Source organism: Anser anser (assembly GCF_964211835.1).
Source record: "Anser anser genome assembly, chromosome: 5".
Lineage (NCBI taxonomy): Eukaryota > Metazoa > Chordata > Aves > Anseriformes > Anatidae > Anser > Anser anser.
The window spans coordinates 41,413,552-41,440,530 of NC_139725.1; the positions used below are offsets into that span (position 1 = coordinate 41,413,552).

Below are 26,979 nucleotides of genomic sequence, written 5' to 3' on the forward strand. Positions count from 1 at the left end.
CAAGCACCACTTTGGCTGGTGCAGTATTGCTGCCCTTACAGGAGCTATCATGTAGAATGGCTATGGTCCAAACAGTGGGTGCAAATTTCTTCCTTGAGTTCCTCTGGGCCCTTCAAATTTTGAACAGCTTGAATAATCATCCCAGGTTTGGAATGAAATAGGGCCACCAGAAATGCTTCAGGTTTATGACATAGTTCACTAAGTAGTTTGTGGCCACTCCATGATTAATAGAAGTTAAAAATCCACTTCTAGGCCTGACAAATCCTTTCACATACCATTATGACCCAAATGACCTATAGAGACTGTAAAATAACTCCTACCATACATTCTCTTGGTGCTAAAGAAATTACCTCCAAATGGTTAGGACTGTTCTGGGATCCCAAACACCAGTTCAGAAGTAAAAGATGGAAAGGGATCCTTCCTAGTGCTTCCATTCAGTAATCAACAATGTTTTAAATCTGATTGCTTACTGTAGTGCTGTCAGTATAAAAACAGATGGCACTTCAATAAATTGAGTAGCATGGATATCAACTGGGAGTTCCCCAGTTCATTGGACTAATTAACTACATATTGACTATTTCGTTCTCAAGAATGCTCTGGTAAACGATTACAAGGAGAAATTGGTAGGCTAGCATAGAAAACTATCTGTTGAAATCAGCAGAGCTAGTACCATTTAAATAAAAATAATACTGAGACTTTCAGATCTACTGAGCATGCATTTTAAGTTTGTCAGTGCTGTCTTCATTACTATTAAGTTGAAGAACATGGTCAAGGGAATAGGAAAACCTTCACATTGACACAAATGCAATGTGAAGGTTTTATTCTAATAAATGTATTTTTGAGTACGTAAGCTTTGAACTTCGAATAAAGCATGTATCCCTTGATACTAACAGATCATTATAACACAAGGACTATGAGATATTTATAAAGTCATGTGTCTATCTGCACTCCTCAGTACTCTTTGTAACATAGATCCCATTACTTAAATATCTCTCTATCTAGCACAGAATGCACAACAGTTTCCAGTAGGATTTTGAATAAGGGGATAATTCTGCCTCTACTGCAGGATTAATATGTAGTTCTTGTTCATTACAGCCCAGTAGTCAGGGCTGCAGTAAACTCCTGTATCAGCAACCCAAGGCTCTTATATAATAAAAGAAGTCTAATAGAAAGGTTAGAGTGTATGCTAAATGACCAAATATATTGATAGCCGGTCACACAAGGCATCATATAAAGCCACTGAGGTGAATTGATTTGGGATTTGGTCCATTCACAGAAATAATTAGCAAACAACAGAAAAAAATATAGTAAAAATGCTTATACAAAGTAGAATAGCTAATTCTGCAGTCAAAATTATCCCCAGATCTCTTTCTGTGTATGCAACAGCAGTTTGTAACCTCCATATTCTTTTCCAAAATGTCAACCTTTTAGTCTTCCCTAAGAAAAGTTTCAATTAATCACATACTCTTTCAAACACAGTAGTGGGGAGGTACATAAACAGCTAAGTAGCCTGCCTCAATATATGTACAGTAGCTAGCAAGCTGGCGTGGCTAGAAGCCAGATTTTATTCTTCACAAAAAGTCTTCTGGGCAGTGCACAGTGGCAGCTTTCTTCCAAAATATTAACCTTCAGGGATTATTGTTACACCTCAACTTTACTCTTCACAAAGTTCTTTTCTAGTATCATACAAAGCACTTGACCCAAACTGTACAGATGAAAGCTTTTATTATTCATCACTGATTTCAAGAAGCATGCATCTCTCATCTTTCATTTAAGAGATCTGATTTAAAACAGGAGTCATATGTACTTGCATTTATAACTAAAAGAGAAACATGCCTAAACAAAATAAAATCAAGTGGGTTTAAAAACTAATTTTGCATGCTTATTTTTTCAAATAATTCCTAAAGTAAAGAATATTTGAATAGTTATTAATGAGACACCGATGTTTTCCACTGTTTTTTGTACTATCAGTATAGTCACATAATGAGGTAACTAGATGCACGAATAATGAAATTACAGTACCAGTTCCTGTTCAGGTCAAAGAACACAAATAGAAATAGGCACAGTAACGCTGAATGCATAATACAGATAATGGTAACTTTCTATGCATTACACCATGTTACCCTGAAAATACATCATCTTTGACCTAAAAATTTTAGACTAGAACTTTGTACACAAAATATTAAAAACCTCAAGGAAAATTTGGTTTAAAGACAAACCTAATAGCAGGAATGTAAATGTTCCTAAAAGATTAACATCAAAAAGCATTTATACATTGCAGAGTAAAGCCTTATTTTTCTTTGGAATGAATGAAGCTAAATCATTCTTCTGGCTAAAAATATACTCAGTAGTTAAAGAAAAGACATACAACCTTGTCAAAAATATACTGGTGAGCCATGGAATAACCAGAGAACAAGAACTTTAGAGCAGCCTGCTTTGGAATGGCTGCTCAACTCAACGATGCTATGAAAAACTAAAAGTGCAAAATCCATAATGTGAGATCTTTACTCTGAGGTGAACCAGCCAGTCACAAAGTGACTAGCTATCCTAGGGTGAGTTTCTTCCTTATTTCCCACACAAAATTTCAACAGCTTCACATTCACACTGGCGTGAACAGAAACATTTCAGAAATATCAAAGAATATTAATCCCTGTTCCCATCATTTGCTCAAGTTCTATGATTAATTGTAAACTAAACATACCCAAGAATAAAGTGTATATACTGTAAAACACTACCTCTGAAGATGAACTTAGCCTTCAAATCTGTGATGTTACCCCACATGTAGTACATGCAAATACATGAAATTTGGCAAAAATAATAGCTATTTTGCCATCTGGGGTAAACTCAGTATTAGATGGTCATTAGCTGGAGAGTGAGACAACTGACCACAGATAAAACAAAAAATTTCAGAATTAGGTTATAATGATATGTAGGCTTGAACAACTGCTGTAACAACATATGAAACTCTGTCCATCTTAGTTTTACAAAGTGGCTTTGTAGCACCACCTTTGCTAATCTGTACTTGAATGTTGAATTTACTTTTTTTTTCTGAAAAAAAAAAAAATGTGGCTCACATCAAGATAGCTGTTGGTGTTTCTTTTTTTCTTTTTTTTATTTTTTTCCCCCAACCTCTCCACTAGTTGCTGCAATGTAAAACTGAACAATCCCTGATTTTTGCATTGGAAATGAAACTCGATTGTTGATAAGGCTTTATAGAACTATTATGAAAACCTGAACTATCCAGTTCCCTGACTAGTAAAAACACATTTATGATATAATCCAAGAGTATAGGTATATTTCTGTTGTACAAATGTACTAGCTCTTTCTACTGTTTAACAAAGAATATTATAGAAAATCATAATTAAGACGTTTTTCTCATTCCAGTTGCCATAACTTTAGACTCAAAAGACATTTTCTTTATTCCTCCTGATCTTTAATATCAAAGATTAAATTTAATGGGATTTTTTCCTCTTTTGTGAAAAAAACAGTGATGAAAATTTCAAATATAACTATCAAAATACTTACAGAACAGAAAACTTTTATTTTTTACACAGCCAAAATTAGCTATTTACCAAATGAGATGCCCTGTACTAAACACTTTTTTTTAAAAAAAAAAGTTGTCTGTGTAAGTTTAGATTTTCACCCAGTGTTTGCATATTCATGAGCTTTCCAAATACATTTTTTTCTGTTTTGTCTCTACCAGTAATTATAGAATTACACTATGACAAAAGAATGTATTACTGTTAAAATTAGGTAGATCTCATGCCACTTTAAGACACAGATTTTCATTAAAAATTTTGCATTTATCATTTGCTGGCAGTACTCACTGGTTTCATTGTACTTAACACACCTAACAAGAAATTGAATACTTTTGCATGTACAAGAAAAAAACGAACAACCACCACGAACTCATTTTTAATTTGTTGCTGTCCAACACTGAAGCTTGTAAACATTTATTTATTGATTTATGACAATCCAACTTTATAGCATTTCAAAGTCAGCTAACATATACCAGTAAGGAACTGGACACTTGGTGTTCAGGCTACTAAAACACAGTGACTCATCAAGTACTTATGGATGAAAAAAAAAAAAAAAAAAGATAAAATATTTTCTTGAACATGACTTCTATACAAAATGTAGTTGAATATTCTAGAGTCTTCGTAGTGCATGTATTTTTTTGTTGAATTCTCTGTTGTGGCAACAGGTGATGACAGAATCACTATTTTGTGTTATTTTAGCAGTCACTGGTCTTCCCAGTATTTTTCACCACTCCCATTTGCTGGCAGTATATCATGGCAAAGTTTCAAGAGAAATCTACTATGAAGCCATGTATTAACTGGGAAATGTCAACATGCAAAGCCACGTCTAGAATTAACCTATCTTTAGCATTTTCAGGCACTAACACCCTCTCTCCTTTCCAAAACTTAATTGTATCAGCAGCTTGCCAACTTAAAAAAAACAACACTACAAACAAACACACACTCGCACAAAAAAAAAAGGACAAAAAGTGTATCTCCATTTAATGCAAAGATAGAGTAATAATCCTCCAACAAAGGCACTGAGGTTGGTAATGTTGAACTTGCCAAGAAACAAACGTCTTAAAAACATAAATACCACCAGTTAAGAAGGAATAATTTTCCACTGAAAGTTTGAGGACTTACTGCTACTGACTGAATTGATAGTTATTCTGAACCTCTTCCTTTGAGTAACTGATTTTCATTGGTCAGGTCACAAATGCCCTTGTTCTAGTATGCTGGAAGTAACTCTGAATTCCCAAAGATCTTTCTCACAGAAGACACATCTCTTCTGCTCAGTTTTATAAACAATGATTTTTTTTTCAGAACAAAATAAAACCACAAAAGTTAGGATTCTGTAATCCCTGTTTATTTCTGTAATACAAGCTCTAATTTTTGACAAGTGTTCATTTACATGTAAATTAACTGCCAGTGCACTTACCTGATCTACTCGAGGACTAATTCTCTGAACAGTGTTGATGTGATATCAAAGGAAAAGAAGAGGCAACCCATAGCTCTTGAGCTAACGTGCAACTCACCTGCTGGTGCTATATCACCCCACTGGCAGTAGGAGAGCATGTGAATAAAGGATGGGTTCCCGTGATACTCATGATTGACTACAGCCTAGATGACTTCCACACCACAGTGGGGTTTTGCTGTGTCAGGAAGCCACTGCTATCTTCTATTTCTGAAATATCGTCAGAGTTCCTCATTTACACAATTCTCTGCACCTTCTGGCACTCATCCAGAGACTGGCCACCTATTAAATGGAATGGAGGAATGAAAAGCTAAATCTTGGAAAGAAATTGTAACTGGAAGAAGGTAAGGAAAAGCTGTAGGACTTGATGACAGTAAAAGGAATTCAGTAATGTTAGTTGGTGTTTGTATGTGAAATTGCACACAAGGTCTTACGCAGAAACCAATGGTGCAGATTTGATCAAAAGCCACATACAAAGCTGCATACAGTGAACTGGGGCAAACACCAACCCTTAGGCTGAAGAGAGTCTCCCACTGCCCACTTCATATTCAGCAATGTGGAAAAAAGGACCTTCCTGAAGACAAGGGAAGCAGCCTTAGAAATCACCTTCACTCAAACAGACATTTGTTCATTGCACTGATGAGCACCTGCAACACTGAAATTTAGACTGGAATGCAAAGCATTTTTATTACAACTATTGATGACAACTATAAGCAATATAAATTTAAAATTTTTATGCTCCTTACTTGATCATGGACTTTTTATTAATGGATGAAATCATAGCATAATTTAGTTTGCAAAGCATGTCCAGACATCATTTAGTCAGACATTAGAAAATGTTGGTCTTCTGCTCCACCCAGTTTAGTTTGCTGCACCACCCATCCACAAACACGTTGAGAATGCTCACCATCCCATCATCCAGCTTATTAATGAAGACATTAAACACTACTTCTTCCACTATCAATCCCTGAGCAACACCACCGTTCCTGGCCACCAGCTGGACTTTGCATCACTGTTCACAACACCTCAAGCCAGGCAATCCAGCCAATCTTCCACTCACTTTATTGACCACTTACTCATCTCATCCCTCATTAATATGGCAATAATGAGTCTGCAGGACATTTTGTTAAAAGCCTTGCTAAAGTCAAGGCATGCAACATCCACTACCCTCCTCTTGTCTATAGAGCAAGATATCTCAAAATAGGATGTTTAATTAATGTAAAAATTGTAAGACTGAAGACTTAGGCATGGCTTAGGTAAATTACTTTGAGAACAGCCAAAATCCTGTAGCCACAATACTGTTGTTAGTGGGATACATGTTTAAATAAAATCAGGGCTTTAATGTGTTAAACGTTTGCTACTATTTTCATTTTATGTGTGATTTTGATTCTAAAAGTTAGATATTATTTAAAATTGTTGTTGTTGTTGTTGTTTTTTAATCAACCAAAGTGTCATTTACAGAAGTGTAATTAAAATAAGCTATCATTTTAGGATACATTAGGCTATATTTTACTTTTATCAACCAAAACTCATTTAAAAAATTTGCTCACTGTAACTGAGTAAAACTTGCATTTTAATTAGCACAAACAGATATTTAGAGCTATGAATCCATTTTGATTTTAGTTCCCTAATTCCTCTTTTCAGTGTATGCACTCTATGTTCAGCATTTTCCAGCCTACATTTTTGCCTGTATCTTGCATGACAGCTGCTCAGCTTTCAATTAGCTGTTTGTTTCAAGAGATTTACTGAAGTCCAAGTGAAGTTCGGACACCACACTCATGTATGTAATTCCATTACAAAACCAGAAGGAAGAATCTGAGGACCCAGACACTGCCACACAAACAAAGCCTTATTGTACCACTGAAGCCATAAACAATACAGGAAAAGCACTTCAGTCAACGGATGACAGGAAGCAGTAATACCAGCTCTCAAACATACACTGAAACACCTATTATGAAAATGCTGACATAGAACAGCTTACTACTAGAAATACCATGAGAAGCTAAAAATCAGAACAACATGCACTGCCAGAAATTGTTTCATCATCAGATTTCAGCACACTCATTTGACCAGTTAATGCAAACAGCTGTATTCACAGAACTTTGGAAAGGACTGTTTTTTTTTTTTTGTTTGTTTGTTTTTTTTCTGTTTGCTTGGTTGGTTGGTTTTCCCTAGGTAGAGGCTTACAACACTGATATCAGTGAACCCATATCCGTACCTGAATACGTTGTCAGTGAATTTAAAAAAAAAAAAAAAAGTGATGGCATCTCAGCAGTTATACAGAAGTGGTATCAACAGCATGGGTATAATGCACTCTTAAAAAAAAAAAAAGGGCTCACAGGAAACAGGCAAAAATTCTGGTTATACAGTTACAGAACCTTATATACATAACCATACATAATAATATAATAGTTGGTTCCAAGAGTTAGTCATGTTCCAATGCAGTTCTCTGACAGGGTAATAACCTCTGAATCATACAGAGCATTTTTATAACCCTAGCTGGTTACCCAAGCTATATACAGCATTTTATGAAGACAAGAACTTGAAAGGGATTTGGGAAATTATTTAATGAAGATTAGTTCAACCTAGAATTAAAACCTAGGCACTACAGCAACTGAGCGAGTTATATCATGCAGAAAACTATTCAAGAAAACCACATTACACTTCTCAGAACAATGCATCTCATACTTAAGCCTTTACACACGCTGATATAGACACAAAATCAACTGTCATCTAGCTTTGCTGTCCTTTAAATAGTTAATAAAAAACACATATTGTGAAAACAAATTTGTAAAAGATTGTTTTGGACTTTCTTTAAAGGGCACAACATTTTTTTTCCTTTTACGTTTTAACAGTTTTCTTTCCAGAAGGTAAGATTTTATTTTGAACAACTATGGTAAATATAGTTCATTGAGGTGACAAGAGACATCAGGTCAGTTTCCCAACTGATAACAGAAATAATAAATTTTGTCAGTGATAATTTCAGGGAATGAGTAATGACTTTACCTGATATCACTATAAAAGGAAGAAGTGTGTTAAAAAAGAGAGCAGTAAGTGCTGCAAGTGAATTCTTCATTGTCACCACTGTGCAGGATGAATTATTATGAAGATAAACAAAAATGGCTTAAACCAACTTGTTGAATGGCATTCACAGTGATATTTTTAAAGATGCCAAATAAAGAAGCCAATACTTATGGCTGAGTTTAAAATTTTGCTGGTATATTTCCCTCTGATCTTCATCTTTCTTTGTCCCTTTTAGAATGCAAATACTGTGGGTCAATTCTTTTGCCTTTGGAAGGTGCCTACCTGTGTTTTGGATGCTACTGTAATCTCAGAAAATAGTGCCTAATTTAAACTGATTTATTCCAAAACATGAATGGCCACCAGGGAGATTTGAGTGTGCCCTTTGGAGCAAAGAGCTCAAGTTTGTAAAGCTTGATTTAAACATATAACTGAACAGCTATATTAAATGGACTTCTACCTATATAATTACACAATTCCTCCAGACTATAGCATTTATTCCAAGCATGTGTAAGCACGCAAAAATCTAAGTTCTGGGGTATCCCTACATTTATGAGGGAAGATTATTGAATATTTTTTGAAGATTTTGCAGGGAACCTTCAGAATCAAAAGGTAGCTGTCCGAAGTGAGTAATCAGTGTGTGCATGTATGCATATGAGCATATATGTGTTTGCATGCTTGCATGTACATGCACAAGCATCCATATGTGTTTTACAGAGTTGTATAAGAGGCCAGTATCCTATATCACCTACACATAAACAAGGCAGCAATTTATTAATTCATTCTCCTGCAAACTGTCAAATGCATGGTCCAGCTGATGGTGTGTTGCCAACTGAATGGTTGACTTTTCCCTATCTGGGGAATATACTACCCTAACAGCTTGATGTCTTCCTACTCCTGTTACTAGCCCAGTATTTACTGCAGACATTTCAGCTGGTGCTTCCAGTAGGAAGGGACTCAGAGGCATATTTCCTTCTGTTTATGTGCACAACCCAGCACAAAAGGGAGAGCTGCTGCCATGACAATAGCTCATAACAAGCCTCCTGCAACTGAAATCCGGTTACTAGGGCTACAGATATGAGATCACTCTACAATATTTTTTGTACTGTATTTTTAAAAGCAGAGTTAAGAGATCTCACAAGCTTTCAGAAGTCTTTATTCCACAAATAACAAATTTTCCCTCAAACCTCATGCTGCATTTCATCTCATGAGTCTCTGGATCTCCCTGAGCTGTGTGAAACCATCTTGAGTATAAATCTTCTAGCTCTGACTCTAGGAACCAAGATTTTTTCTGGATTTAGTGAGTATTACAGGCAACTTATAGATACTGTATGAACAAAATATTGCACATATACTATTTCTAAGATGCTAAAACAGTAATTGCAATTGCACCTAAAAAGTTGGGAAATACCGCATGTTTACAAATATACAGCTCTGAAAAATAATTAAATAATGATTATCAATAATTTACCTTGTAAATTAAATAATCCAAGAGGTTCATTTTATATTTTTCAATAACAGATTTTAAGAGCATGTTTCCCATAACAGACACCTATGTTATTAAAATGTAAATGTTTGAAATCAAGATTGATTAAGACTTAATAAGCACACTGAGGAAAATGAAACTTTTTAATTAAGTCCTGAAAACACAGTTCAGAACTTCAGTTCCTAATGTGTCAAAAGTAGCTGTCACTTTAATATCTATATATTTGCTTTTATACGGCATCTCATAGGCCATCTAAGATCCAAGTAAAGAGAAATATCAAATAACTCAAAAAAATCCTGTGAAACTTGAAAAAGTTGGTTGTGCTATTTGGAAATCTTGGCATTAGCAGCCAGAAAGAAGACTCACTTTCTAGTATCTAATTCTTTCGACATTCCTCATATGTTCCTTACATGCGACACTTGAAACAATGCCTCAGATACGGTAATTAACAGCATATTTAATTTGTAGATTATTAGTTCCTCCCTTGGACAGACTATAAGTATAAATTTATTTTATTCATTCAGAGTTAATTCTAAGAATCCGTTCTTATAGAAAACAAAGAAGTCATTCAGAAGATGACCACCTCCAGGAGCCTCTTACTCTGGGGCCATGCCAATATGAAAGTCTGTGAGAAAGCCCTCCCGCACTATGGAATTGCAGGACTGCATTGAAACTTGGTGCTTAGTCTGGAGATGATAGTGTCTGTGTAGCCAATTATCACAATTTTTTAATGATACATGCATAGGTATATGAATAAACACTGTGTATATTTTGCAAGGTCATTAATTTATTTGAGTGCAACTTCTATTTCATTTCCTACCATGAGATCCAATGAAAAAACCTTCACCGGTTTCCTCAAAAGTAATGTCTGGTGCCTCTGCATCTGACTACTTATAATCATTGTACAAGTCTGTAGTGGAAACTACTGCATTTCTGACTAAAAACTGTAGGGAAAACTGTTTTGTTGTTGTTGTTGTTATTGTTGTTTTTTGTGAAATAAAAAAAAAATTCTGAGGAAAGTGAGACAATTCTCTAAACTATTAGTTTGTGTCAAGCAACTGCATTCTTCCATGTTATTTGGAATTAAAATACTCCTTTTTAGAAAAATAAACAAGCCTCTCTTATCACTTTGAAAATATATTTAATTTTGACGGAGAAATAAGTTTAAAATATTAGGAACAGCAACCTTCTAACTTAAGCACAGTGCATTTTACAATGATGTTGGAAAGTATTCTACAGTTCTCAACTGCATTCCCAAGCACTATCACAACACGTGCAGTTTTTTTCCCTCTTTTACAAACTAAACCACCAGGACTCAATAGATTTTGAATAGCAATTTGCCATGGACATCATCATGTTTCAGAACCAAAGTCCACCTGATAAGGTTTGCATCTCTGTAGATTAATATTGAACGCTTTCTATATAACTGAGATGTGTGCAGAAAACACAAACACTATTAAAATAGCACTTATTAGCACTTATAACTTACTGTGCTCTTTTAAATTGAAACATTTATTTTCAGTTTAACGTGATGTTTTCCCCTCAAATGCATTCGAAAATACTTTGTGTATCCTCCAAAAGCACAAATAAATATTTAAGACTTGCATTTTCTTGTTGTTCCCTGCAGAGCTCAATTCTAAGCTCCTGCAACACTGTCATTTATTAGCTTGCTCCAGGCCATTACATTTCTACACATTTTACTTATACTGGCACTCAGCCACACTGTTCAGGTCTAGAAAGCTCACAAGTTTTTGTATTTTTTTTTTTAAACTGCATGACAACCATTCTGAAGAGTAGTAGCCCTCTCACCTAGTACGTTAAAATGTAAGACCATGAACATCGATGCTGTTCTCTCTTTATTTAGTGCTGAAAATGAAACTATTTTTTCAGCTGCAACTAGCGCCATAAGAAATCTCCCTAATGTGTAGACATTTTGTAGCCGTATTTTTAATGGAACAGATCCACTAAACTTATCTAGAATTAAAAAAAAAAAAAAAGGAAAAAGAAAAAAGAAAAAAAATCATGAAGAACAAGCTTTTTAAACTGCAAATTTCAGTGGACAAATTTTTTCACTCTGAAAATCTTATTATGCTGAATAGGACACATCTCTTTCTCAAATTCAGAAGAAACTGAGAAGTAACACAGTTGTAAAGGCCTTTCTGCAGGCAGAAGAATAGGTTTTCTCCAACAAGAATGCATCAGAATCAACACTGATACATGCAGGGGAAACAGGGAACACCAACATGTATTTATAAAACTAGCAAAACATATATTGTTTACTTAGTTTGCACACATTTATTTACTTCAGTGTATACCGCCTGAGTAAATTCTTCACTGCACACGAAAGCCAAAGATGAGAATTACTTTGATTCAAATAATTAGCTAAAACACTTCAACATTACTATATGAAAAGTTTTGATTTAGTTAAGGAGTCGCGATCACCTGCAATTCTACCTTGAGAAAATCCCAACAGTGTTTTGCTACTGAGTTTTCATCTGCATGAGCTTCACCAATATCAGTTAGTGTTCTGCATCTTCTCAATGAACAACCCACAAATCACACCTGAAAAATCAGCCAAATCAATGGGAACCAATACTGGTAAATCCCAAACACCACAAGTTAATCTACATTTGTTTTACCAAACTGAATTACAAATATTCTCCACTTACCACAATCTTTCATCAAAAAAATTTTTTTAGCTACCACTCATGAACCCCTGAAAGGTGTTGGAGGGAAACCGAAGTTTTGACTTTATGAATAATTCTCTCTCTGGGATTTGTGAGCTAACTAAATGGTGTGAAATGCTTTTCCATTGGAAAGTGTTCTCTTTGTTCGCCACTGATGACTCCCTTAGTTTGTCTTGCACTGATGTTCCCTCTCCTACTGTTTCCGAGCCCTTTAATGGCAGGTACTCTCTTTAGACTATTACTGGTACTCAGAATTATCACTCAGAGAAAAGTTCATAAACCTATTTGCTGTGTGTTCATTGCTTACATTGCTTGAGAAGCTAGGGACAAAAGAGATTAGAAGAAAGCAACCCTCTTTTGGTGTTCTGCATCTATGTATACCCTCAGGCATTGATTTCCTGAAAATTTGGGTGCTCAGTTTTCCTAAATAGCTGGTCCTTTAGGTTCATGCATACACCCAGAAAAAGAATGAATAAAAGTTTTTCAGGAAAATGCTGTAATATATCTGGGTGAAGAAGTAATTTGATACATTATAAAAATAATTGAAAAAAAGACATGAAATTGTTGATATATTCAAAAAAATTATTTCCTATTTCCTCTTTTTAATTAGAGAATCAGTAATTAATTAAAGGATTAGTATCTTTTTTTTTTCAATTAACTTAGCTAAATATTCATTATAGGTCACAATAACATTTATTAATTAATGTCACTAATTGTAGGTTCACTGAAAATGTTTCTGACTGAAGAGAATTCTTCCATAACTATCTGCGTGTTAAAGCATATTATGATCAGCAAGAATCCTGACGCAATAATATTATAGGACATAACTTTTTAAAAAACAATTTTGATTTTTGAAATAAATTAACAATAAAATTCCACTTAGGTCACAGTTCATTATGGTTATTGTAGTTGGCCAAATTGCTATTCAATAAACAAGTTGCACTGTTTACAAAAATAAATGATAGTGAGACAGCAGGTGCAAATTCAGAGGCTGTTCTGCAACAGTTGTTTGTGACCACTGTACATTTTGAAAATTAAAATGGTTCTGGCATTAGACACTAAGCTAATATCTCACAAATGGAGAAAACCTCACAGGCAATTTTCTTGGTAGGTTAGAATTGTTCTCTTTCCCATGTATCTGTTTCACTTTGTTATGCCTATTCTCTATGCTTTTCTCTTTGTCACTACTGTATTTGAATACACTGTGTTTCTTTAACCAAATGACAGGTAACTCAAAGCTGGAATACGAACAATAATATTAAAAAAAAAAAAAAGATAAGTTGCGAGCATATGTAACTCTTACTTGAACATGGTTATTCTACAACATAACTAACTGAAAATGGGCATTGTTCATAGGCATTACATTTGTGGTTCAAATCTAAACTACTGAAATCAGTAAAAAGTGTGTTATTCCCATGTTACAGAACAATTTCCAGAATGTCATAGGAGACTGATAAGGAATAAAGTGACATCCTTGAGAAGAAGCTGTGTCAGAGAGCACAGTGGAATCAAAAGTGGAGGATTTAAGCATTTTTGAAGATCAGTCATATAATTATATAGTCTGCATAAACCTCATTAAAAATTCAGGTGCAATCAGCAGATAAGATTGAGACATTACTTTTCCTCAGCATAATCAATTATTTTACCAAAATTCATATATCCTGAACAATGAATAGTGCTGTTAGCTACAGCAAAGATGCTGCTCCTTTGCATATCCAGTGAAGTATTCTGCCTTCTTTACAGTTTGCTAGTATTCCTTGCTGTAGCTTCTGCATATCTCATTATTTTATGCACAGGTAAAAAAAACAATCCAAATATACATTTAAATCGCATTGGCTGATCATTTTTGGATTGATGCACAAAAAAATAATCACCCCTACTGCTTACTAAGTAAAGGTTACATACATTCTGGAGTACTGAGCTGTAAGAACAGCTAAAGGCGGCATGTACAGTCTTGTGTGTGAACAGTACAGGAGAGACTTGGACAAACTGGAGCAAGTCCAAGAAAGAGCCTTGAAGATTATTAAGGGACCAGAGCTTCTGAAATACAAGAAAAGGCTGAGAGCCTGAGAAGAGAAGGCTTGGGAGGATCTTATCAATGTACATGAATACCTTGTGGGGTGGGGGTAAAGAAGATGAAGCCAGACAGCTCTTCTGCAGTGGTGCCCAGAGACAGGACAAGAGGCAAGGGGTAAAACTGAAATACAGGAAATTTTGTTTCAACATAAGAAAAGACCTTTTGTAAAGGTGACTGAACAGGTTGCCCAGAGAGGTTGTGGAGTTACTCAAAACCTAGTTGGGCATGGCCTGGAGCAATCTATCCTGTCTGACCCTGTCTTGAATAGGGCTTGGACGAGACAGTCTCTCCAGAGGTCCCTTCTAACCTTAGGTATCTGTGATTCTGTGATCACAATGAACTCATTGACCAATTTCATTAAATCTATCAGAGGGATAGATATAAAAGTCTTTTTTTTTTTTTTTTAAATTGGCTGCTGGGAAGTCAAGCTAGACACTTCTTTAGTCTAATATTCTTATCTGCTTTTATTTAAAGGGAAACATGACTAATAATTGTTTGGCAACAGCCACATATATAGTTGCAGCTGTTATTTATTAGTCTCTTCATATAGTCATTACGCCACACTAGCCATAGCTCCCATAGCTCATGCTGCCTTTACTGAACTGTAAAGCAAGCTAGCAAGATCACACGGTGGTATTAGGAAGGAACTGAGGAAGCACAGACAGGACATCTCAAAGTATGAAGAAGAAAGGACTGAAGAATATGTTGTTCAAAGATAATTGATGTATTTTTACAAATCACTTCATATGAAAATGATAAAAATGAATGCCACATCTATGTTCGTTTTTGCTACTTGAAATGGGAAAAAGGTCTTGCCTTTCTTGCCAGTGCTGGGAAAACAAACAAAAAAAAAAAGACACTACTACAATATATAATAGAAAAATAAGTGCGGTAAGTTAAAATACAAATAATACTAAAACTCAGGACCCCCAAATCAGCAATGAATTTGCTTATCTGAAGTTAATGGATACACAAGTGTAAGCACATAAATCCTTGCAGGTTCAGAACACAGGGCTTGACTTGACACCAGCTGAACTTGACAAAAACTTTGCTTTTACAGATTTCAGCAAGCTCAGAATCAAGCCATCAATTTTTTCATGTGAAACACGAATAGAGATGATCAGGCTTTAGCAGCAAAGGTCCTATTTTGTAGAAGGAGCTGCTAAAAGCATGAGTGATCTGATGTTTCTCTTGTGCTGCTATAAATCATGAATAACTAGAGTCATTAGTGTAATACAAGGAAGGTAAGAAACAGGCCAACAGTGTTGGTACATGCACCCATATTGCACTAGACACCTTTGAAAGAAATCTCTAGTTACTTCTGTTCTGCCTAGAAAATAATGGCATGATACAGCTCAAGAAATTTTGTCTTGGGAAAAACATACACAGAGAGCAGCTAATTGTTTCAAATATTAATAATCTATTTTGATAACACTTTTTTTTCCTGAAATTGCATCTGGTAAAATAACACATTCTTTGGCCTACAAGTTTAAAAAAAAAAAAGTTTCTGAAAACCATCAACTTCTATTTAGGTACACCTCAAGAAAGTGTACTACTTTTTCAGATATGTATTTAAAAAATCACTGCTGAAAAAAGACCTCATAGATTCTCTATTTTTTAAAAATGGGATCAGTCATAAACAGCCCTCACTACATGTTTATCGTAGAAATTACATGTTCTTAACTATAAAGTTATGAAAGGATACGCCATTTTGGATTACTAAATTATTGTAGAAAAATGCAACATTTTTGTAACTACATCTTATTTGCATTCTTTTATTATTTCTCAGTTAAAAGCTCAGTAACTTTTTTAACATTAGTGTTTATTATTTACACAGTTGCTTAAAATCATGTATGCAAACTTTCTTATTTCCCTGTTCTAGAATTAAACTGAAAGGTACAGAAGTGCTTCTTATGAAATGCAACAAGAGGATGTATTATTTTGATGTCTGCCTGAAAGAAATAGGAACAATTATTATAATGCACATGCATTTTACAATATAAAATGTATTAGATCTTGAATGTCTGAGAACAAAGAGGAAACTGATGCAAGCCATGGAGGAACTCTTTTTAAAAAAATGTAATATTCAGACTTCAAGTTGTAATATTAAACAAATAGCAGTTATATACAACTTGTATATTAAATGATGTCTCAAATGTGAACCACAGCATTTTACTAGAAGCATTGAAATAAACCAGCCTTTAATGTCGCTAGAAATCCTAAGTCAGTGTACAAAGCGATCCTTTGTAATGCTCTATCATAAATTTTAAATGTGCAAGCTGTACATGGTTCTTAGCCATTAAACAGAAATGGGCCAAATTCTATTTCAGCTTGCACCATTTTGGGGGAAGAAGGTTTGTAAGCAGAGCATAAATCTTGTCAGAATTTCAGCTAGTAATCAGTACTGTAAATCATACTGAAATTTTGTAAAGGAATGACACTTTGTGAGTAAGTTATTACAAGTCTGTTTTTTTCTTAAATATTCAAAATAGACCTTTCTAGAAGGTTTATGATGAAGGTGCTCAGTAAGACAGCTCATCAAATGAGTAAAGTTATTTCATTTTTTACTTGCTGACTACCATGTTTTATTATTAATGCATAATATTTTATTTTTTACCTGCTGACTAGTATGTTTCATTATTAATGCATAATGCACAAAATTTATTTTATTTATTTAATGCACCTACCATATACATGTAGGTATTTGTTTTTAAGACTTATTCTCAGAACGTAGCATTACAATGATAAAAGCAAATCTTCCTACTATGCAATAAAGTCCTTTTCTTCATGAAGAATCAGGGCAATATAGTATGAACATGTGGTTATACAAAATGCAAGGAATATGCAAACTGACACTAACAAAATAATCAAAAAACACATATTATTATCAAATATATTAAAAACACTTTTTATTTTAAACACGAAATACTACACTTCTGGGCTTTTAAAATACTTTCATCTGGCTTTTAGAAATATTTAAAGTCTCTATCCCAGACAAAAAGGATCTTTTTAATTAACTGTATAGTTATATGATATATATGTAGTAAAGTTAATTTTTACAGTAAATTTAATCTCATACAGGGGCAATGGCTGAGGGAACTTGTCTACAGACACTTTCAGTTGTAACTTACTAAAGTCTCCAGTGAACTACCGTCTCCAGTGAAATGGATTTTAGCAGTATTAGTTTTCAAAATGCATGCAATTTTGCATGGAAATACAGTTCTATAAAGTTTATCTTTTAATTTTCTTCCAGCCCTTCAGCTTCTCAAAAATTTACCAAAAGTAAGCAGTAAATGCTGAAGTAAAAGACAACTATTTTTTTTAAATCCAATTCTTTCATCTTAGCAGCTTTGAGACATAGTATAGCAGAAATTCTGAAAGCGAGTAATTTATGTTTGATTAAATCACTGTAATAAGTCATTTAAACATAGGTTAACTATACTGTTCATTCTATTATTTATTTAAAAGACAGTTTTACCAATATAAGTTGTTTTCTTAAAGACAATTAAAAACATAACTGTTTTGTATATCTTACCTTGGGTTTGAAAACTTTTTTCAGTTACTTCCACGATTTTCTTTTTCCATAGCTATTTATCAGACCACAATTAAGGCTCTCAGTAATGTCTTTCACAGTTAAAAACAAACAAGTTTGCTCAAATGATGAAGAATTTTATTTGTATTAGCTAACTATACTGATGAAAAAATCCTTACTATATATATTTTTTCTCATTAAAAAATCACACAGAGCACACACTTTTCAGTTGGAAAGAACAAGTTCTTAAATTTGCAGAGCATGATTTTTTTTTTTTTAAACACCTATAGATAATAATAAAAAAGGTAAAAGAGCTGTACTGTCACCTAGTGGATAAAGGTATTAGACAAGTACACCTAGGATTACTTACTAAGATACTTGCAATTTTAACAACATTAAAATATACATTGTTTTTTATATTGATTTCCTGGAAGAGATGAATAAACAGCAAGAATTGGATCTACTGCTGTCATAAGTCCTATGAGTACTTTAATGACAGCCCTACAGAGCCTTTGGCTCTGAATATAGCTTTTAATTGATTCATTGTAATGTTGAGTATTACGTTCTAAATCTGAATGTAAACATTGCATTTTTAAGAGCTTCAGATGTAGGGGAAAAGTCTCAGATTAAGAGGCTGACTGGTAGTGTAGACAACACAAAGAATAAAGCTAAAAGACGCTGTGACCTTTGTTTTGCCTTCTGCTCTGAACATACCATCTTGTTTTTGTAGTGCAGCTCCAGAATGTCTTTAAAAAAAGTCTGACAAAGAAAAACTATGGGAGTGATGCTTCTGAGACACAAGAAAAGCATCTACACTAAAGAATTATTCAAGCCATTCAATAATCCAATCTAACTACATGCATAGATTAGGCCACTCACTCGCACATTTTTTTTTTTTTTTTTTTCCCCAGAGAACTTCTTATCATAGGAGCAGGCAAATATCTCACTGAAATTTTGACAAAACTCCTTCCTATGCTACAACTTGTGATTTAGGGCCCAAAGAAAACATTTGCTTCAGGACACAGTTGACAAAACTCAAACCAAGTCAATACTAACACCCTTCCCATCACCGTTCTCCTGCAGCAGAAACTGTGAGAGTGATACCAATCTCAGACATGAAGGGACTTCCCTCCATGTACTGCAACATAGTAGGAAAGGAAAAAGATTTTGGGAGTGGTCATTTTACTGAATAATAAAAAGTAATTTTAAGGGAAAGTAATACCTCTTTTTGAAACAATTAAGGGTAATATCTTCTACTTGCGTACATTCAATAGTCACAGATAGTCACAGTCCTAAGAAAATTTTCTATTCTTTTCATGCATTTAAAACATTGGCTGAAGCTCTTAAGCTCTTTATATCCACCTCATCCTTGCCCATGGATTGAGAATTCTAGAATAACAATTTGCTCTTAGACGACCACTTTTATGAAGTCTTTTTTTTTTCTTTCTTTTTTTTTTTCTTTTTTCCTTTAGCACAGAGTAATCCATATCAGTTTTGCAACTACTGCAATTCTATGGGAACATGCATTAGACCATTATTATCGTAAAGAACGAGGCACATGCACAGGAACTTACTAAGAGACGCCTTCATGGTGTTGTATTACCTGACATTAAATCATTTCACCCTTGTTTGCCTTCAGTGAAGCAGATTTACTTATTCTTAATGCTCTGGTCTGAAGACTGATTCATTCCACTAAGGTTCACATTTGGAAAAAAAAAAAAAAAAAAAAAGAAAAAAAGGCAGACTATCCTACCTTACACTACACTTAGACTTAAAAGCTGCACTCTACAGCTTTCTAGCACCAGAAAGTTTGAGATAAATAGCATCATTCTGTCTTTCCATGTAATACACGTAAATTCTATCTTTAAATGTTTTAAGCAAATAAACAAATAGTCAACCAACCAACTAAATATTTGTAATTATCACAGTCATGTGAGCTATACTAGGAGTTTTTCTAGTGAAAAGTATTTTTCCTTATGTGTCCCTTGTATGGTAAAGGATGGTTACACATTGCAAATACACAGCTTGGAACAGAACTAAGTCAACTTTCTGTACTGAACAAATTCTTATGGAGCTTAACTACTGAGCACAAGTAGAAGTGAATAGTGAGTTCAATGTGAGTATCGGCAATTTAAAAACATATTTTGAGTGGCAAATAATATGATATACTTCTTTGTCCCTGGCACGCAAGACTTTTGCCTGAACTCAGTGTTCAGTATAACTGCTTGCAACACAAATTCATGATTCTCGCTCTGGTAGTAGTCAGCAGTATGTGCTTACAGTTTGTCCTTTCAGAGTATGTTCTTATATGTACACATTTGCTAGAGTACTCATGCTGGAAAGCAAACATCAAAGGGCATGATTAATCACAGAAACTTAAAAAAAAAAAGTTTGGAAAAGCATTTCCAAGTTACTTCCTAGAATGCAACACCTTTTAATCTAAATTTTATAGAATACACTCTTCAAACAATATCACAATATTTGCAATATTAACTCATACTTCAAATGGACATTAAGGAACTTTAAGTGGCATTATAACATGAAGGATTGTCTTTAGTGATAGATGAATAATTTAAGTTCAAGAACCACTTTGGATCTAATAATTTGTTTCATCTAGAGAAAAATGACAGTTAATAGTTTCACAACTATAGGGGTAGGGAATCCATTTTCATTCTCTGCACCTTCTTTACAAGATATAAAAAGGGAATTAACTGCAACCTCTGTTTCTTTCCACGGACCTGACAAGCTCTCTGTGATGTACTCACTGTGAGTACCTTTCAATTTGAGGAAACACTTTATTTTGCCTGAACATGCGATGGCAATTTATCCCAACTCAAAACATGTATTCCCTAATCAGTCATGTTAAGGCTGAAGACAGTGCAGCTAATTGTAAAGAAGCTGTAGCAATGGAGAAGGTTAGGCAGAAGTTGTCTGTGGAGAGCAGAGATATTTGTTTAGTGGGCTTTTACATTGCTGGTCATTTGCTTCCTTCACTTTCTCACTACGAAGATGGGGTGGTAGCGGCAGAGCTGGACAAGTTACTGACATCCATATCCTACAGACTTTCTTTGAGCTACAAATTGACACCACCCCTCCAAGCTTCTTAAGTGCGTCTTTGCTCACTGGATCATTTTTACCTCTTCTGCATCTCTTTCCTCTCATACCTGACTAAAAGGGCTCATGGTTGAAAATATCATAAGGCAAGACTTTCCTGTGAGATTTCCTGCTAGTCCTGAGTTCTGTTAAGGTTGAAGATAGTGCAGTTTCTTCTTCTATTTCTCACTTCAACAAAAGCAAGATGTTCATAGACACAAAGGCAAACAAAAAAGCAGATCCTGAAAAAAAAAAATCCCAACAGAAAAATGCAGCTTTGGTTAGGGTTTCATTTTCAATGAAGATTAGGGATTACTCTAAAGCTTTATAGAAAGTTCTATTTATTTTAAAAGAATCTCAAACTTATGTAAGTACTAAATGAGAATTAAAATACTGAATGGTTTAATGTAGAGCTGTAAACAAAAGATGAGACTAGACCAAGACTCAAGAGACCTTGTTTCAATTTCAGCCCAACCACAGGCTTCCTGTGTGACCTATGCACGCCACTTAATCTATATGATGTTATAGTTCCTTGCCTATATAATTAAGCTAATACTTCTCTGTCTCAGAGGGCTCCTATGAGGATAAATTAATAAATGATAGGTTTTCTGTTAGCATTGTTAAGAAGATTACATAAGTGGATTACAAAATAGAAATTGTGGGATTAAGCATTGCATTGTTAAATAAATTTCAAAATAGAAATCAGGATTTTGAAAATGGAAGAATTTATGGTCTGAATAATTTTTAAATTCTCCTGTCTTGACTTAGACATATGGAAAGAAAAACCCAACAACCTGTTAACAGGCTGATAATTATATAAACTGCTTACATAGAGATCAGGAAAGTTGTAAATGCAAAATTACCTTTTGCAACTAGGTTAATTCCAGAATAAATGCATAATGATTTTAACAATGAACTGTGACACTTGTTCAAATGTACTCAGCTTTTCTAAATACTAACATATAATTTGGTAAAAGACTAGTGTTAAGAGCTTTAAATAAGAATCAGCAATCCAGTAAATGGCAGATGCCTGCAAGGCTTTTCTAAGGTCTGTTTCAACATAGACATCACTTCCTATGTATTAAAAGACTATGACAAAGTTATTTAACTGCATTAAAATATGATGAAACAGTTTCAATTTTTGCCATTTTCCTCCAGTTTTAATACCATTTAAACACCATACTTAGAAGAACTGAAAAACACAAGGGCTAAAATTCAAAGTATATAATTACCATAAGTGCTCACAAGAAATCACAAAACATTCTTAGAGAAAGCAATGGCAGGAATCAATCAATAGCAGTTCACTGTCTAGATTTAGCAAAGAGACAGCTTATCTACAAATACATTTAACACTTCATATCATTGTAACAGGTCAATGAAAAAGGGCTACACTTCAGCAGTCTGACTACATACCTAGCTTGCAGTCAGAGTATCACAGACTGGGCACAGCTTCTGCTCTGATATTCTTAGCATTACCGCTGACACAAGCTGACTTGCCCAGTCAAGCTTTTAATATTTCTTGTGTGTCTCTTTATGTTTCATTACATAACAGCTTCTTCTACTCATAACACCTCTGATAGCACTGTCATTAAGGAAACCTGTTTCTTCAGTAATAGAAAACCATAAGGTCCTCCTGAGTCAAAGGTCAAACACAGTCAATTTATTCCAAAAAAAACCAACACAACCCACACCAAAAAATCTCAGCTGCAAGTTACTACTTCACTCCAAGGAGTTTTATATTTTCCTTGTCTTTTGAAACAACCCACAAGTGATAATGAAATGCTTAAAGCAAAAAGAGAGAGAATCGGGTTTCATCTACCTGGACTGTCTGGCAGCATACTGTGTAACAATAAACGAGTGTTCTTAAGTCACAGCATTTCACTGGAAATGAGGCAGAACTTGTGTATTTTAACAGCTTTTTACAACTGGTAACCACTAGCAAATTTATTTTAGTTTCTCAGGGAAGACCAGTGAACGTCCCTAATTTAAACTAAAGGGCCTTTCAGCCTTGAAGACAAAAAGCACTTCTGCTTAGCACCTGAGTAATACATGGAATATGTACAGGTGAATCGAGAGGACTGGAATCAAAGATAGTTTGTCTTTGGCTGGTCTGAAAGGTCTGACTCATTTCCAGTTCTGTGATCATTTATTATCCAGAAAAGAAAGGTTAGCTTTTTGCACTGCAAACACAGTGGTGGTCTGCAGCTCGTGATGAATAGATTTCCCAGGTCTGCTCTGAATTGCATGACATAGAGTTTTCCAACAGGCTCTGACACATATACACCTGATATATGTTTAATTTCCCTTGCACAGACAGACCTGAATATCTACCTGCATGCACTTTTTTCTTTAAACTTATTATATACAGAATACATTCTTAGGTGGCATATTATTAAAACAAACAAACAACAACAACAACAAAAAACCACATTATTTTTCATCAGTAATTTCATGTCAGACAAAGTCTTATTCTCCTGCAGGTACCCTAGGTACTCTAATAACTTCAGTATAGCATGGGAGCCTAATTTCAGTCCTAAAACATCAGATTCTGTATTTTCAAGGTGCATGTTATATTATGTTTACACAGGACTGAATTTACATTTGTGGATAACAGAGAAGTAAAAGATAGAAACGATGTTCTTTTTCCTCAATGTAGCTTTGTGATAAATAGCAGCATCTCTAGACAACTGTTTCTGAATTTGGGATTTATATTCCAAACTAAGCCTTTGAAAAGTTACAAAGTGCTAATCAAAATCAAAGTATTCAATAATATCACAAAACTAAGAAAATTCATTGGCAACATTTAACAGTTGTCGATTTGATAGCCACATTGTTCTTTGCAGCTGACCTGTTTTTGCAGATAAAAGCTAATTTTACCACTGTACTAGAAGCCTATAGTTCAATAAGTGTTAAGTGCTAGTACCTGTTCAAAAAAAAAACCCAAAACTGATATGTATTAAAAAACTATAATTAATCAAATATTTAGAATTAACAATTTAAAAAAAATACCAAAACAACATTGATAAGCATTCTCTGATCTGTAAAAAAAAAAAAAAAAAAAAAGAATAAACACACCGTAAAACTATGTTAAAACAAATAAAACTACAAGGATATAAAAGAGAACATGATTTTAAGCGCTTCTTTACTAACTGTACTTGCACTGAAATTCAATTTTAGATGTGTAGAATCCTATTAAGTCTTTAAATAATGTTTAATATTTGATCAGCCTGATGATCACTTTGAGTCCAGTGTACAAAACAAATGTGAATCCTTTGAAGAGACAGAAGAAAGAACAACAAAATGTCTTTTCGCTCAGTCCCTACTGAATCAATGCTGGTAAATTCTACACAGCATTAAGCAAAATATTTAGTATTGTCTAAGACTTCCTAGACATGTTGCAAGCATTGCCTATAATATCCAAAAGGCAAAGGAAGCATACACTGAGCATTCATAAATGCTGAGATAAATTGTTCTTTTAAAATGTTAACTTTCATCACTAATCACTATTTGAGTTTTACTCTAAAAATTCTTTCAAGATGATACTCCAGTATTCTTAGAGTTGTACTGAAATTTATTTGGCCCAAATCTCACAGAATTATCATTTCAAAATTTTGTCAGGTACAGCAACTATCCTCCACTCTGCTTTATAAAGCTTAGTTTCCTTTATATACTCCTCCAATTTTACTGCCTCAGTTCAGGTCTGTAATTCTTTCAAATTCTTTAACTTCCTTCTCACAGGAAGACAATGTCTTTGGTCTTAGTGGAAAAGGGTGTTTTGTCACTTTTTCAATACTGCTATCTGATTTCCAGAGGCAGATACCTTCTACTTCTGTAAGTACTGTGGTAAGAGAAAACAAACAAACAAACCAAACTATGGAGTCCTAAAGGGTGTTGGCTATGCAATAGACCAGGATTAAACCCTTACAGATTTGGAGAGATATTCAGATGACTAAATACAGATGTATTTCCTGGTTAAAATGTTTTTTGTTTTATTGTAGGAATATGAAAACCATCAGAACACAACTAGAAAAGATTCTGAATCAAGTTCCTTCAGAACGAAAACCAGGTGTATAAAGCAGCTATAGTTTAGCTGAATTCTTTCACACAGTTCAAAAATCACCGGAAGAGAACAGCACTTGGACAGGTTAAGTCCTGGTGGCCTAATGCCTCAACTGCAAACACACACACACAACTGTAACTTTTCTAATGTGGAAAACCTAAGAACTGTAATGCTAGCCATATTATATATTGGAATTTATACAGTGAACATGAGACAGAAATGGCTACTCAAACTAACAGACATGGGTGATTTTCTCCCCATAGAGATAAGACGTAACAAAATAAGACAGTTGGACAGCCTTAGTATTTTTCAAGATTTTTAACAAGTCAAATCTTCAGTCTGAGAGTGAAAAGACTGAGATGAGTCTATACACTTCCCTTGTATGTCTGAAGATGCCCATGATCCAAGACTATCTGATCCTTTTGAGTGCTACCAAATTCCTTGACTTTGTTTCTCTTTAAGGCCAGGTGAAAAACAAGCAATGTATAAAATACCCTCTCTCTATGAATAGTAAGAAGAGAACTTCAGCCTATGTTTTTGGATTGAAGGACTGAAGATGTTCTCATTTCACATTTATTACGACTAAGAGCAACTTACATGTTGCTCTTCATATGATAATCAATGTTTTAAATATAACTTATCACTAACCTCTATTTTGTTTGTTCTTTATTATTTTGAACTTCAAGAAGTACATTAAAATACAAAATTCTGTTTCCATATGGAAGCTTAAGTTTTACATGGATATCAAGAATTGTTTTGAGTGTACATATCTTCACCATTTTAAAATCAATTCTGGATTCAGATAACTGGTTGCTGCAGTTGAAAGTGTAATATTCTGAGCTGCAAGGGAAGTTAAAGACATCCATTCTTCAACTGATCTGACCTTATAAAAAGAGAAAAAAAAAAAAAGATAGTGCCACCATATTTCATGTTCTTCTACTTGCAATTGTTAGGGGTAAACATCTTCAGATTTTCTTACAGATTTTTTCTTTAAGTGAAATTCAACAGAAACAATCTTTTGTAAAGAAGACAGATGTATTTGAATTGCATGCCGACTGTTATTTTTGCTTTCAGTAAAAAACTGCAGGCAAATAAAGTTCTGTAACTTTTGCCCAGAAGGTCAATCCTAGAATCCTTTCTCTAAATATTTCTGAAAGTTCTGGTATGTTCATCTGAAATCTTCAATTCAGCAAAGTATTTTTTAAAGGAAAAAATAGTTTAAGAAAATATATTTATAACATAACCGAACGGCATCCATGTACTGATGAAGGGGGAGAGAAGGTAAATACAGATTATTTTTTTTTTCTCCAGAAAAAAAATAAGAAAAAAAGAGACACTGTACGAAGTCCCAGATTGGTCATACATTTTGGTACTGGTCAATAAACTAGACCACCATATATAAACAAAACATTCCATTCAACATTATGTCAACCTTTAACAAAAAGATCATCAATCACTGCAAATGCATGTTCCATGCACCTGTAAAATCTGATGGACATTCTTTCAAGTTTTTATTTCAACACTGTGTCTGTCAGAATTACCCCCCACCATAAACTTGTTATTAATGTTGGGAGAAGTTTTCCAAATGTCACAGAAATGAATTAGTATCACACTGAGCCCAAGACTTAAGAGAGTCACCATGTGCATTTATGTATTTTCCCTCCCATAATACTGACACATTTATATCTTTTCCATGTCTGCTCCAGGTCTGGTGGAACTGCACAGTATGATTCTCATTTATTTTGTTATAACATAATGACAAAAATAAAAATTGATTTGCATAAAGTTTGTTGAAAAATTGTTAGTAATGGCCTGCATCCCAAAGATGGTCCAAATTAAAACAAATGAAAAGCTTTTTACCAAATATATGACAAAATGAGGGAAAATACCTATTGTGCTACATGTCATTTCCAATTGTGATGTTAAACTTTGTTGGGCTTCACATGTGATGTGATTTTATTTTTGGCTTTAAAGAACTCTATGAAGAATTAATTCAAAGCTTTAATTTCTACATATAAGACCATGTGTTTG

General features: G+C 34.2%; 1 protein-coding gene across 10 annotated transcripts in view; it reads right to left on the minus strand.

The window, feature by feature from the left end:
• The window catches only part of SLC25A21 (solute carrier family 25 member 21), a 253,932-nt gene that overhangs the window by 122,379 nt on the left and 104,574 nt on the right, over window positions 1–26,979 (minus strand). For 2 of the 10 annotated variants that reach the window (XM_083837787.1, XM_083837790.1), the window contains exons 1-2: window positions 18,510–20,179; window positions 17,799–17,850 (exon numbers count right to left, since the gene is read on the minus strand). The exons of 5 other annotated variants lie outside the window; for them this stretch is intronic. In XM_083837787.1, coding sequence (XP_083693913.1) covers window positions 17,799–17,850; window positions 18,510–18,605 — 148 coding nt within the window. In that variant the 5' untranslated portion in view covers window positions 18,606–20,179. Of the gene's footprint in view, window positions 1–5,053; window positions 5,270–17,798; window positions 17,851–18,509; window positions 20,180–22,301; window positions 22,502–26,979 lie in introns of those variants that run through there. 3 more of the 10 variants (XM_083837786.1, XM_083837796.1, XM_083837793.1) reach the window with 3 other exon arrangements.